Source organism: Pocillopora damicornis, chromosome 1 (genome assembly GCF_964200805.1).
Source record: "Pocillopora damicornis chromosome 1, jaPocDami1.2, whole genome shotgun sequence".
NCBI lineage: Eukaryota > Metazoa > Cnidaria > Anthozoa > Scleractinia > Pocilloporidae > Pocillopora > Pocillopora damicornis.
Window position 1 is genome coordinate 36670894 of NC_142670.1, and position 15325 is coordinate 36686218.

Sequence of the window (15325 nt, forward strand, 5' to 3'; positions counted from 1 at the left end):
GATTTCATTTTGCAGCAAAATAAGAGAGTGGCATATTAAGCTAACATCAGTTTAATACAATAAACATAAAAAATTATTTTGACTAACAATCTCGCCAGTTAATCCACTGAAATCAGATTCAACAGGCCATTTCCAATATATTAAAATTCAAACTTGACTCCGTGGCAGGAAATCAAAGGAAATCATATGGAGGTTGAAGGATGAATAATAAATTTATTTTGTTTTATTACCCCCAGCCTCGGAGCCCTGTTACAATGTTAATACATCGAAATGGCCGATTGCGTGAGACTCCTTTATAATCCCTTTGTGTGCGTGCTAATGAAGTGTGTTTGTACTCCATGAAGCATAGTTGTGGGAATTTCTCCCAATTCAGCTGAGAAACAGACAACTGCTTGCTCCTATAAATAAACCCCCGCTGACGTATTAAACAAACGTTAATTTGTCTTTTGCACTCGTCTGTGGCAAAGATTTACACCAGTTTCGATATTTAAAGTCGCCGGAAAAATTCGTTCATAAAGTAGCCCTTAAAATTAATAACGCAGGGACCTCGCTGCGCTTGGTCTGTACGTCATGACCTCAAGCCAAATATCTTCCCGTCTGGCTTTCCCATTCAGTCAATAAGAAAATAATATTATTCATTAATTAAAGGCATCAGAAATCTTTTAATGACATATACGCAAGAGCGTAACTTGGGGAGGGGGGTCCTGGAGTGCCCATGTCACCCTTCTGTAAGCATTTTATTGTCACATTAAGTAAAACACGGCGTGGAGGTCGGCATGAAAATCTGGTGAGTACTCTCTTTTGACACGGTGTGACCCCTCCCAGGGAGTTTGAAAAATACTGTCTACGCACCTTATACGTGAATGTTTTAATTATGTACAGGAAGTTTTAACAACCAATCAAATCCCCTCCACGTGGTTATCGCCAAATCTGATATCTTTAATATTAATAATTTTGGAGACAATTTCAACTCACAGCTGAAAGGCAGACTAGCAAGTTAACGAGTCTACTAAAGTTGGATAAATATAGTCTTATTTTTGTAACTGAAGGATTTTTCGTCATTGTGCGTTAATAGTTGCTATGATAAGCAGAAAGTACAGAATTTGAAATGCGTCTGTACTTGTTCCGCATGCGTGGTGAGTTTTGCCGTCTTTTTCGCTTTTCATATCAAACTCATGGGGTACAAATAGTCTTAACATGAATGTAGTGACCACGCCCACTTAAACACCCCACTCAAATCGAGTGTAATTTTCGAATGTTTTACCATCGTGCGGATTCTCTACGGAAAAAGCACTCAATGTACCTCTGAAATATTAAACTATAATATTGTGGCTTTCTATTTCGCTAATTTTCTAACTTGAAGATAAAGTTTTTCCCTCGTCATTTTTACCTTTTCTCCGAGCGGTTGCGTGAAATTAACAAGGCGTTTTTGATCAAAACACGACCGAGCGAAGGGTCTCGGGCGATATCTCTTTTACGCAGGCGCAAATTTAAAATGTACCGCCAGAATCAAAAAGAGGAACAAATTTACTTTGTTTTGATATGTAAAGTGTCGAACAAAAAGCAGATTTACCTTCGTCAAATGGCTGTATCTTCCTCCTTTTGATATTTCCTGTTTTGTAAGCGTGAAAGCAGTAGGAGAGGGATCGGGAAACTCAGAAAGCGCTTCGGGAATTAATCTGCCATCGTTTACTTACAAGATAAACAAGTAAGATTTGTGAAGTTCGTTGAAGTATGAAGTCTAAATAATTGCCTTTTTAAAGCTTGTTTGCTGGATTTTTCGTAAACTTCCCTGATTAATTTTTCGTTTCAGCTTACTAGTCTATACTATTTCAAAGCAATGTCAAGACGAAGACGGAGAACCATGAGTCGGTCCTTTAAACAATCGTAAACAAAGTGTTTGAGCAATCAGGTATACGAGGTGTAATAATCAATAGCCGCATATCAGAAGTCTTCAGGAAGAAAGTATTCTGTCTTCAGAAAGCTGTCAAGAAAGCTAATAATCGTGGCGGAAGGCAATTAAACGGGCCCTCGGTATCGATTTAATATCATATCGATCTCAATATCACACAGTTTTTTATCTTTCTTCCGTGGATTCGCCTCTCTAACGAGGGTGTATGTTGAGAATTCATTGCAAAATCGCTTTGTTTTTTTAATTTCCCTCTTTGACCTGTCCGCCATTTTGAAAATTCGCAACGGAGAGCATGCGCATTACGTGGGGTTAGTGGTTGCGTACACCTGGAACCGAGAAAAACAAATGTTCGTCGCACTGGGGAAAGGGTTTGATATGTCCAATCATCAAAGGGATTCGTCGCGGTAGCAGAAAATTCGACCAATCAAGAGCAAGTTGGAGCCGATAGCACGTGTTATTGAGATGACTAATTAACTTACTGATGAAATAAGGGGTTGCACACTCACGTTCCGCCGTCAGTCTCTCTGAAGACTTTGTCTTGTTTCGGCATTCATCAGGTGTCTGGCAATTAGGTCGAGAAAAAGATGAGAGAGGAGGTAATTCTTGTTACAGTTTTCATTCTGTTCGTCACTCTAGCTCTTGTTCAGGAAAGCCATGGAATAGGAGGCATTTTAACTCCTCCAAAGTGGCGTCGTTCAAGGCGTAGAGCACACTTTTATGGTGGAGGCAATACCCGAAGGCTTGTTCCAATCGTTGTGGTTACAGACCGGAAGATAAAACTGGAGAGTTTATTCAGGTGCGTAGATTTGATTTAGAGTTATTTGAAATGAAATGAAAAAAATAAACTTTCAAAGAAAAAATTCTGACGCGGCTAAAGGCAAAGAAAATGATTCCGTCGTTGATTCCGTCTACAAAAAATTGAAGACGAAAATCCATCGTTTCGTAAATCATGGAAAGCCGCTGATTATTTGCTAATTGTCGGCGCGTGTGTCGACGTTAATTTCTGTCGTATTCATGCCCATTACGAACGTTCTAAGTTTTCTACCTTACAACTTGGTAGAAGTGATAAAGAATATTTCGATCAACAACCCCTTCAATCGCAAACCACCACCACTTCCGAGCTGTTAAATTGGACTCAGTTCAAGGATAAAAATTAATGAAAGGAGCAGTCGTATAGTGTTCAGCTTAAAACCAAGGGGGCCAAATCAAGAGTTTGATCCATCGTTTGATAGAATAGCAAAGGAAAGGAAAGTTTTGTTCGATCATTTTTGCGGATAAATACTGAACTCTGCCTCAAATCTTATTCACTTCGCTGTCCGGCAACATTGTGTCTCGAGATTTTTTAACGGACCGTGACAAATATCAGGCGTTGGATGATCCTAAGAACGAGACATTTGAGTCGTGTTATTCCATCATCTGTGAACCCGAAGAAATTTCTTGGATTGCACTTTTTCAGGTCGTGAATGTTTGCATCCACGATCTTAAAGACAAGAATTCGAGCTGACTGGGATTTGGCAAACGGAAGAAAAATCAAATCTAGAAGTTGAAATAAACACGAGCTGCAAGGATGATTTGTAAGCTATCATATCGACGTTCAAGAATTGCAAAGGTGTCCATTTTTTTTCATTCATACAAAACAAACGCACTGACGACTTTCTCTGTCGGAAATCAATTAAAAATGATTGGTTAAGCATCAATCCTTACGTTATTGTCTGAGAAATGACGCACGCATAATTTTTTTTCGGCTCGTCAGACAGAAACCAAATTAACATCACATTGCTCTGACGAAGGGATAACGCTCGAAACGTCAGCTTTTTTACCCTTTACGGTAGCTAATTTACGTTTTCAACCCAGTTGTTAACACTAAATTACCTGCTAACATCACATTGTACTGTTTTATCGATCAAGGTCAGTCAACCAAGTGGTCTTTGTTCTCCCGCTCGCCCTTTGACCTTCTGGTGTCCACCCCAATGCCGTAAAACAGTCGTTCTCACCCTCTCTCCTGAGTACGTGTCCTACCCGGTTCTACCTTCATCTTCGCACCTCGCAGCTAATCTCATTGATCTCTGCCATTTCAACTACTCTCTTGTTTGTTATTTTTTGCTGCTATCTAATCTTCAGTATCCTTCTTAAGCATTGGCATTGGAAAGTGCTCAGTTTTCTTTCATCGGTCTTTGTGATCTTTAATGTTTCACAACCATAAAGCAAGACCGGTTGGACTAAAGTCTTCAATAGGTGAACAACAAATGCACAAAGATAAAGTTTGAATTTTGTCTGAGTTTGGTCGTCGGGCAAAAAAAGTTGAGCTATTTTCGACTTAAAAGTGGAAAAAGAAGGAAAATTCTACACCACAGAGGATAACTCAAACCGAAAACTCTCGGACTTCGCGGTCTTGCGTTTCACCACTTAGCAGCTGAGCATGAGCACTCATTATCTCGCAGGGAACCCATCTTTTACTTCTGTCTCACGTTTGAGAAAAAAGTGGACCTGAATCATTCGTATTTAAACAAAATAGCTAAACAAATAAATGAGATCTATCGTGATGAGTTTGGGCACTGAACACAGCTTCAAATATTCAACTAATTTACAAGGAACTCGTTTGCGAGTAAGACCATGTAGGAAGTTCATTTGAGTGTCAAAGGTAATCAGAAATTGATCTGACTATACCTCAATCTTTGATTGGTTGAGAGGACTCACGCCACTCTCTAAACCAGCCAAATGCAGAACTAAAACCAACCGCGAGTTGGTCATCCGCGTTTTTGGATCTTTACATGCATCACGTGCAGAGTTCTCATTGGCTCTCTGTGGTAACTCACGTGTTCCTGAATGATCTTCCTGATCACTTTCAGTTTACTTTTGTGACATTCAATCGAAAACCATGACACAGGGCTTGCAGACTGTTTAGAACAGCGAAACGTCAATTTCATACTTTCAGTATCTGATATTTTCAGGATATTCTGTCGGTCACTGTGATGATAAAATTTTGTCGGCATTTTTTTGCAGGGAGATCAAATCCGTGGAAAATGATGGCGAATCCCGGATGGATTGAGCTGTTTGATAGAAACAGCAACGAACGACTGGCTGAAAGCAAGTTGGCTTGCAGAAAAAAAAGCAAGCAAGCAAACAAGTTAGAGAGCATGTCCTGAAGTAGTGAAAGCAAGTAGTGAAGTAAGCAAATCGAAGCATAAAAGAAAATTGTAGTATTTTGAATTAAAATGCTTTAAAACATTAATACTTCTGTGCTATTTACTTTATTAGTCACTATACATATGTTCCAACGGTTTTCACTTTTTATTTAATCGTCAGTGACTTTTTATAGAACTCCTTCCTAATTCCCGCCGCCCAACCCCCCCCCCCGACAAACTAAAAGCATTTTTCGTTTTCGTGCCTGTTATATGCAAAGCAAGAAGTTTTTTTAACCGAGCAGATTTGAACGGACATTCATCTGTCTCCCGTGACCCTTCAACTCCCAGATCAAATTTGTAATTCTCCCTACTGTCAAGCATACAATTCTTATAATGTTAGTTCAGATCATTTAGTATTGGATCAACTTGTTATCCCCAAATTGACATTTTTTCTTTATTCTCATCACTTATCTGATTGATATTGTATTGATATTGTAAGGAGAAATTCTGTCTTGGTCACTCATGGGAGTCAAAGGGTTAATACCATCAGGTTCCATTACTACAGGCTCTAATCACGATTTTTTTCCTTATGAGACGAACTAAGCAATCAGTAGTGATTACGAATAGCAGTAATATTCATTTTTAGAGAAGCACTGGTCTCCAGCCGTAAGATTGAATTCTACATTACAAAAGCGTCATGGTTAAGCAGAACATTCTGCGCACGCTCTATTGTGATCTATTATTTGTGACGTCTTGTAAGCGTCACAAAAAAAAATCAGACTCCATTTTTCTTCGGTTGGAAACTGTCTTGATCGTCCGAGAAAAAATATCACCATGAATAACTACTTTTCTTCTTCCGCAAGACGAAAAAGAAAATCAAAATCGCAGCTTCATATCGGAGCTAAAAGTTCTCTGAGCTTATTTCATGGTGGAAACGAGCTCAAACAAGATTTCCTGCAGAGAGAGACGCACAGTTCCCGCAGAGATCGCCATGTAAATGGATTTATCGAAGCTTGCATAGGTACTGTGAGGGTGGATTTTCAAGGTGAAGCTTCGATACAACAGCACAAAAAGGCACCACAATGTTTGCAGAGCGATTCGCTGAAAATTAACCAATGGACGAGACAACGAGAAAAGTGGACGGAAGAATTGGCCTCAGATAACGAACACGGATGCAACAATGTCGTGGAATGGAAGCAAAGTGCAAGGCAACGGTTGAAAAAGAGGGACTCTATACGCACACCTCATTTCAAAGATGAAATAATGTTGAGTGAGAATATCGACAACATGGTGGAGAAGGAAATCCCAGAAATTACAGATGAAAGTCGCGCTATGACAAGAATGATCACATACATCATGAACGACAAAATACCACCCGCAGACCTGAAACAGAACGATTTTCGTGACTTGATCTTGAGAACAGAACGCCTATCTGAGAATACAAGCAGCAAAGGAGAAGAAGTTAAAAGAATTAAAAACCTTGCCCCTGTTGAATCGAGCGTAAAACCACACCCAAAACTGGATCCTACAAAAAGTGTCAAAACCACTGAAGATGAAAAGAAAGCCAGGAAAATGAAAGTATTTGCTGTTTAACACATTCTTACTCATCCGCTCAGTAATAATACGAAAATTACTGGAAATTTTTATGCTTCTTTACTTCTTTCTGCTTCTGCGGTAAATTAACCTTCTGACTTCTTGCCTTCAATATAAGAGTTAGTCAGCCGTTTTTAATCACCATAAACATAAAATAGTGATATGAGACAAGTCTCTCTCATGCCACTTACCTGGTTTGTGTTTTGAGGCATGTGTTGGGTCTGGTTTCCTCTAATCATGATAACATAAGGAAAAAAAGCTTCTTTTATTTGCGTCGTGATGTCGACATGGTAACATTTTCTGCTTCTCAGGTGTAACGTTAGCCATATTAGTTTAGTTCCCTGTGAAAGTTAGGTTGTATCTCTCTAACTATGGTAACGAAATAGGGTTTTTACTTTCCTAGTACTTAGTCAGCGATGAAGAGTCACAAAGCAAGTCAAAAGCAACGAGTTTTCCCGTGCCCGGACGGATAAAATCAGACCGAAATGTACTTTACTGGCCCATTGCGGAAGAAACTGATGAACAAACGCCTCCATTGCAAGAGAGTGTTAATGGCGAAACATTGAACCAAGAGGTCCCCAAAGTGAGAGAGGAAATAGAAAAAAATTTCAATGAAGAGTTTCATGAAAACGCCTCGATCACCTCGACTTCTTCAGGGTCTCATGCAAAGCTTCAAACTCTCAGTATGTTCCACAGAGTCTCGAATACAAAAAGGTACTCAACAAAACAAGGAGCAAGTGAGTTAACCATATCTGACGAAAAACTCGCAGAAGATATCGAATACATCTTGAATGATGACATCAGTCCTAATGAATCAAATAACCAAAAAACGAGGAGGATAGTATCGACGACTAAGAAGGCAAAGCGACCCAAAAACTCTTCAACAAGGGATGACAGCCACAGTGAAGATAAAGAGTTACAAAAGGGCGTTACTCCTGACTTAAAAGTCACCAAACAAGTGGCAACAGCACACCACTTTTCTGGCGAACAAAAGAGTCTTTACCCGAATCAAAATCTTGAAGATGGCATTTTTGCCAAGGATTTGGAAACTTCATCGATTGTAGGGCCATTGCCATCTCCCAACAAGACGACTTCTTCAAGCAGAAAGGAAAATGAGCAATTGACTAATGACATAGAATACATTCTATGTGACGATATCTTTGCTCCAGGACCACATGAAGTAGCTTGTTCTGGGTCTACCGATTTGGGCCGCCCAAAAACAAGCAACCCTAAGCTATTTTTGACAATGGAAGTGGACAAAGTACCACTTCTAAAATCATTGGCACCCTTAACATCCTCGTCCCAATACCAGATGAATAATTTTCTAGATCTTCAAAAACCAAATGAGGACGATGATATTGAAATGGCAGAGATTATAGAAAATATTCTTTCAGACGACATTATAGACATCAACCCGGAAAGATTAAATCCGTTAAGTTCTGTTGGCAAACACCAAATCGCAAACCGAGTAGGTGTGTGTGAAACGAGCTCGTCGGCGCCTAATTCCTTGAAAAGCTTTAGAAAGAAGACATCTGATGCAAAAGCAAAGAATATTGCGATTCCACAGAGAATCTCTGGCAAAACGGACTCACGAGTTTCAAAAGTTTCTAGTGATCCAGTTTCGCAAGTGCTAAGAGATTTCTCAGCACGCACTGGAACAAACCTCAAGACAAATTTCCTACCGGCTTTAGACATTACGGCCGGGACAAAATACTCTACTTTTGGCCTAAAGGCTCGACCAAAAACTAGAAATCCGAGACGTTCATTAGCTGACGATGTTAACAAAAGCCAAAGTTATTCGCTGGACGCTAATCTTCCTGGCGCATTTCCAAATCAAAAACAGGATTTGCACACTCTCAAACCAAGACAGGCAAAGTGCATGGTAATCGAAGATGGTCTGTTGGAGGAGACAACGAATCGACCAAACCGATCATGTTCCTACACAGCTTTAGGTGCTGAGAACAACTATACCACCAGGAAATCCGATTCGGCAAGGGATCTAGAAGACTTTGATTCAACTATAAAAACCGTTGTAAAATCTTTCACTGGGTCACCTTCCCCGCAAGATTCATTTAAAGGGGATAAACTACAAAAGGGCGTCACTTTGGCAAAACAGGAGAACAATAAGTGTCAAAGAGATGCTGCAACAATATGTTCTCCTCAGTCCTCTCCTGTTTCTAGGAAAACAGAAGAAATTGCCATGGAGGAAGCCATTAAGGAGATTTTAGGTATTTCAGCCATTGACTTACGTATGTCTTTGCAAAAAGGTCCTGCGGTTTCTCGGAAAAATGCCGAAAAGAAAAGTGCTAATGACGCAGAAGAAATTGACTTGGATGAGGCTATCAGGGAGATCTTGGACATTCAACGGACTGATTTGGATGCGCCAGTGAAAAGCCATATTGAAAACAATAAGAATCTAACAAAAAGTTACTCGTCGAGTCAACCCATCAGAGCAGAGAAAATTGACTCGGAAGAGGCTATCTTTGAAGTTTTTGGAACTGAAACAAAGGATTTAAGAGGCAGAAATGAGAAACCAGCAGCGAAACCGAGTTGTATGATAAATGAGACAAAGAACTTTGAATCCACAACTGTCGAGTCACGCGATGTGAGGGAGCCTACTACGCAGGCTCTTTCATTGATAAATGACTCTGCTTTTAATTTTCCAAATGCTAAGATGAGTTTTGCGAACAATGGCTCGGAGAACTACGACAGTGTATGTTCTTTGGCAAATGGAGATGCATTAAGACCTGTGACAGTTGCAGGGTCAGCTGTTAGTCCTCTTCGATCAACTTTATCTGACAAAGCAATACAAAAGCTGATCTTTTCCCTTTGGGAAAAAAGAACGATGTCTGATCTCTCAGTTAATGAAAAGAACACCACGCCACTGACAAAAGAAATACAGCAACAAAGCGTGGCTATGCAGAGAGCAACTGTTGTTCCAGTAGCCTGTGAAAGCAGCCATAGAGCCACTGATTTTGGAATGCTTTATAACTCAGAAGAATTGGACTTGATTAAGGAGATTGAACGACAGCCTTGGCTAGACGTTTGATAGCAGAAAGAAAAGCAAACGAAGTTTGTAATATTGCTAACAGTCTGCTGAATTGCAAGGGATTTAAGTATTCGCTATTTTTTAGGCGTTAAGATTTGGATCATTCCTATTTTTAGAAGCAGAGAACAGATCTAATCAGGACAAGAGCAAATATTCTCCTTTTTATAATTAGAATTTCACCTCATGAAAGGAGTATAGCGTGAAAAGGTTTTTAAAAGTTTAGGGAAAAAGCTTAGTGAACAGCACCAATGAAATTAAATCCGCGAAAACAGTCACAGCATGCAATTATATTAATATCAACTAAAATATGGAGCTGCAGTGATTTATTTAAATAACAATTTTTCTTACCCGAAACCGTATCTTTACACTTTTCTTGCAGTTATTATAGATAATTTCCAATGCTTACATAAAATGGTGCAGCTAATAAAGAACTGAAAAACGAGCGCAATGAATAAAACTGCTTTTAATTTATGGTAAAAAATTGCTTATAATCATGGCAACCTGGCGGACGTTATTTCATGAGTTATTTCTCTACAAACTGTAAAATTTAGGAATTTTCTTCATATCTTCTCCTTTCATTTCGTATATAGGTTATTTAAAAACCCACACTTTAGTTTCCGCATTCTTTTTATCGCCTTTTGCTCGTGGACAGATTGGATACTCCGGCTTCGGCGAAGGATATTTCCTCATCAACTTGCGTTGTAGTTGTTTCACTGAAAAAAGAAAGAGACAGAGAATTAAAACCAGCAAATGAGAGATCTATGTGCATTTCATCTCCTCGATGTCTTATTTCAGCTTTCAATATAATGTATATCAGCTCTTACGACTTAACAGCGCAATATATGCCTTAATATAGCTGCTACTCAAGATTAAATGTTTCTGTTATATTTTGACTTGTTGACTGACTAACTTTCATCCAATCACATAGCAGCATGTTCCCGGACCTGAGAGGGCTCTTAACTTTAAAGATGCAATATTATCACATTTCACAGCCCTTGAAGCCATCATTATTATTTTAAAGATACTTTTAATTCTCGATATTAAAAGTGCTTTACACGTTACACCTCACGGATCATTTTCAGCAGAGAGCCAATACATAAGGAAAATCTGAGTGAGTGGGTGTAGGTAATCAATGGGGCCAGTGAACAGCCCTATGTTGTAAACAAAATGGTTCTTTGTAGCTGTAGTATTTTATTCAAGGTGTTATTTTATAGTCACGGTTTTTTTTCTTCTGCTTATTATTTTGGTGTCTCTACGAGTACAACCCAAGTCTGTAAACATTTAAATGAAAGCTACTTAGTATAACTTTATTACACTTTTGTTTGTCAGTGTTTCAATGGATGGTTGCAATTTCTAGCTTTGGGTGATTATTTTATCATGATAGCCACTGCGAAAAACTTTGATGCGTCCTATGTCTGTGTTTTAACGAAGCAAGTTCAGGTTATTTTATGCAGTTTATTGCGAGGGGAAATCCAGTCACCTTAAACGTTAAGGGAACTGCGATAAAAGAATTGGTTTATTAAGCGGAAAAGTATGAAAATAGTGCATGGAGGGGGGGTAAACAAATAAAGCGAAGTGGCACGGATAACAGGATTGAATTCGACTGGAATAAAATGAAAAACGTTCTGTACACGAAACTTTTCGAGTGACCGTTTGATTTTGAAAGCCACTGAGCCGGTGGCTTAACAAAGTAAATGTACAGACAAATTTTGTGGCATGAGTATCCTAGAAAAGAATACTTTCCCAAAGTAATTTCCCTAATAATAAAGTGTTTCTGTTTTTGTTTCCATGGATACTGAAACTGTTGTCTCATCCCCTCACTGAACACGATTAAAAAATGTTCAATAATATTAGGTGCCCGAGGTTGGTAAAATCCGTAAAAAATTGAAGTAAGGTTCTTCTTTGTATTTTTATTTCGTCTATGAATGAAATCTCTCAATTAATATTTGTCATTCACCAGCTTTCATTTTTCTTTCCCTTAAATTGAATTTCGCACACCTTCGTTCAATACAACAGGCAATATCTCATGAAGTTTCTCTTAAGTATTTTTTTGACCAAATGGTCAAGCACAATGGCTTATTGAAGACAATAAAGGTTGGAGTCATCTTTAACAGCGTGTGAAACAGCATCAAATGAAAGGAATACTAACTAGCAACTTATTGAGTGGCACATACTATGGCTTTATTCTCAGACCCTGAAAAATTGCGAAGCTCCTTGTTCATCATTGTAAAGGAAGCAACAGAGAAGCACTGCACCGTCGCTCTCATTTGATCTGTCTACCACTTCTTTTTTAGTTACATCCTCCTTACAAAGCGTGATAAATACTACCATATTCAAATTGTGACAAGCTGAGTTTTATGCCCAGACTACTGATCTTGAATTTAGATTTTCCTCACACAGCCTAGTAAATGGCTCCTTTCTCCTTGCTGTAGAATAGGTGGAGTTTGTAGTCTACAGAGAAGAAGTGAATGTATAATTGAATGGAAGTTATCAGTAATTATGGCATTTCCGTTACAACTTGAAACAAAAATCGACCTATCTCAGGAATAAACAGAACTTGTGAGGAATTTATTATATTAAACTATTATATTACGTGATAAAGGATTTTTAAGTGGTTTCTTTCATTCTTTTTACTTCATTCATCTAAAGTGCTCTTGCTCGCTGCAGTTTCGATTTCCAAACATAATTTTTCCATTTCTTGAAAGACGATTACTTTATTGATTTTATGGTACGTTTAGAGTTTCTTTTTAGCAAAATTGCTTCCCGGCATTCAATTTAGCTCATTCAAGACTTTGTAAGTCCAAAACTATAATTCGAGGAATGGAAACGTTTCCTTTTTTTAAATGAAAAATAAAGCTCTGTTCTCAAATTTTCTTAACCTTAGCTCGACGTCCTTTCATCGCTAGGAGCTGTTGTCAAGGAATTTTAAAATAAAAACCTCAATTAGGATATATAGAGTCTCCACTTTGGGAAGAAATCACAGTTATATTGGCATTAGTTGACTCGCTGTATTGCCCGTGTAATTAAAACGAGATTTAATTCATAGGGCATAAGAAATCTCGGTTTGAAACAGAACCGATGACATACTTGTTTGTGTATGTATATTGTTCTTGAGACCAGGAACCTTTTAAGTCAATGCGCGTTATAAAATAAAAGCTAGATTACAGGATCAAGTGATCGATCATACACCGGATTGTGCGATCGCTTATAGGTTGAGATTTTTGGAATATTTTTTTTTAGCTAAAATGGATCGTGGATTTTTTCTTGCCGTCGTGGTTTTAGCAGTTTTAGTCAACTTCATTCAAGGTTCAGCTGAAGATAAGCCTAATGTGATGAGACGAACCTCACTTCTAGAAAAACTTGGCATGGAATTACACAGGTAAGAATTTGGCATCAATTTGTTTCAGGGAATTAGTGCGGTTAAATGGTTGTTAAACAGGCTCCAACAATTCAACAGTTTTACATTTTTCCTTCTCACGATTGGATTCCTACCAAAATTGTCCTTAGAAGCCCTCAAGGTGAGTTAGAATTCATTTGAAAAGTTCATTTTTAACGCGAATATTTGTGAAACTTGAAAAGTACCCGATAAACCACCAACTCAAAAAGCTCTACACCTTGGATCAATGCTTGATAACATCTGCGCAAGGTAATTTAAGGGATCGCCACAAAATGAGTCTCATGATTTATATAAATATATTGCTTTTTACTCTAAAAGGGATGTTAAAAAATCACTGATATTATGGCTTGGGATTTCCTCTATCAATTAATCTTGACAGTTTGCCCAAACATATGCTAGGTATTCTTCAGGGCTAGAACGAAGTGTGTACTATTAAGAAAAGGTTATCGATTTGAAAATTCGGACGTAGGGAAACAGAGAAGGAAATAAAAGAATATAAACCTAAAAATGGAGAAGAATAGCTAAGGATTTAGGAGAATCACTGTGGATTTAAAGACAAGAAACTGCCTGAAATCCTGAGGGTTCCCCCTAGAAGGGGAAGGAATGTTCGATGTCTTGCTTAAAGTCCCACTTCACCCGCCGGGAATTCAGGACAATGCACTATTGTTCCCAGCTGCTAACGTATTCTTTACACGCAAGGGAATAAAAATGTTAATTAAAACAAGAAGTGGAATCTCACAGGGGTTCAACGCTACACCACACCCTAGACGGTTTCAATCGACGACTTAATTTACGAGAAATTTCCGGCGGACGTTCTTGTTATTTCGAAAGAGAGTACCCCAGGGGCAGTGCCAGGGGTAACCCCAGGGGTTATCACAGGGTTGTCAAAACATGGGTTATAAATAATTTGTTCTTAACACCAGGGATCCACACCACCATGTTTATAAACCGTACAAACCATACAAAAAGCGCTGTTACTGTGGACCTAAGCGACGCTATTACCGGAAGGGTAAGGGTGGTTCTGACTCCGACTCTGACTCCGGCTCCGACTCCGACTCTGACTCGGATAATGGTGGATCTCCCGGATATTATCGGAAGTACGGAAAATACAAGAAATACGGGGGATACAGGTATCGGGGGAACCGTTCTTCAGATGAGGAGTAGGTGAGTATGTCCTTCTTGACCAATAATCAATTTAAAGTGTTATAAAAACTAAAACCAACGTAAGCACAACCGCTTATCAGAAGAAAGGAAAATACCTCTTAGAGCCAATCAGGTCCCGGTTTTTCGATGGTTGGAAAACGCTATCTACTAGATAAATATTTAACCCGTTAACTCCCATGAGTGACCAAGACAGAATTTCTCCTTACAATATCAATACAATATCAAGCAAAAAGGGATGAGAATAAAGAAAACCATCATTAGGGGATTATTGGTTGAACCAATATCAAATTCTCCAAACTAACACCACAAGAACTATATGGCAGATAGTAAGGAGCATTTCTAAGGAGATCATTGGAGTTAAAGGGTTATCTGGCGCGTTGGTGCGGCACGTTCTGCTATCACTTATCCGCTGGATAGCGATTAATCTGTTGGATAGCATCATCCACCCTTTATCAGAACTGTGCCAAGAACTCTAAGTAACGACAAGCTTGTTTAAAAACAAATAGTCTTCGTCAGAAAAGCTGTACGAATCAAACGCGACAAATAGAAAATAAGCCCCGCCCCCACCCCCACCCCTACCCCCATCCCAAACATGAAAGAGTCTTCAAGGCAAAGACTGTGCAGAAATCAGGACTTCTTATTTGATAGCTATCTTGGAGAAGGGAGTTAATTTGAATATTTCTCAAGAATTCAGACCCAAGAAGAATCGAAGGAAGCTTCGCAGAGATATCGCTTTTGTTTCATTTTGCCATGTTGTCGTGCAAATAAAAGTATATCCCAAAAAATCCGAGCTTAAATAAAAAACGTGTCAAATAATTGCTTTAAAAAGTATTTTAACACACTGCAGTCTCTCTTGCAGAGAATCAATATTGAATGCGCCACTGGACGGAATCTCAGTATGAAAGGACAAGGACTATGTGGAACTGACGGAATATCGATACAAAAAGAAATAGAAAGGAAAAAAACAGGGGAAACTCTGTTACGATTATGAATTTGCTTTTTTTGATCTTACAGCTTTCGTTTTTGCATTCTTTTTAAATATTGTAGCCTAGTAATAATTAAAATTAAATATCTAACTCTCAAAA

At 38.7% G+C, this 15325-nt stretch overlaps 2 protein-coding genes and 1 long non-coding RNA gene across 3 annotated transcripts; all 3 read left to right on the top strand.

Annotated features, from left to right (window-relative positions):
• Window positions 1-1419: 1419 nt before the first annotated feature.
• Window positions 1420-5141, top strand: LOC149053601 (uncharacterized). The gene is made up of 3 exons (XR_016185738.1): window positions 1420-1708; window positions 1814-2708; window positions 4916-5141. It is a non-coding gene; the product is annotated as an uncharacterized LOC149053601 (long non-coding RNA).
• Window positions 5142-5819: 678 nt separating this feature from the next.
• Window positions 5820-10571, top strand: LOC149053602 (uncharacterized). Its single transcript, XM_089195697.1, has 2 exons — window positions 5820-6615; window positions 7034-10571. Exons 1-2 carry the CDS (start codon window positions 5872-5874, stop codon window positions 9677-9679), a joined length of 3390 nt encoding a protein of 1129 aa, XP_089051823.1. The 5' UTR covers window positions 5820-5871; the 3' UTR covers window positions 9680-10571.
• A 2175-nt stretch (window positions 10572-12746) lies between these two features.
• On the top strand, window positions 12747-15325 carry LOC113669711 (uncharacterized). The gene is made up of 3 exons (XM_027185787.2): window positions 12747-13058; window positions 14000-14240; window positions 15100-15325. The coding sequence occupies exons 1-2, from the start codon at window positions 12925-12927 to the stop codon at window positions 14238-14240; spliced, it is 375 nt and encodes a 124-aa protein (XP_027041588.1). The 5' UTR covers window positions 12747-12924; the 3' UTR covers window positions 15100-15325.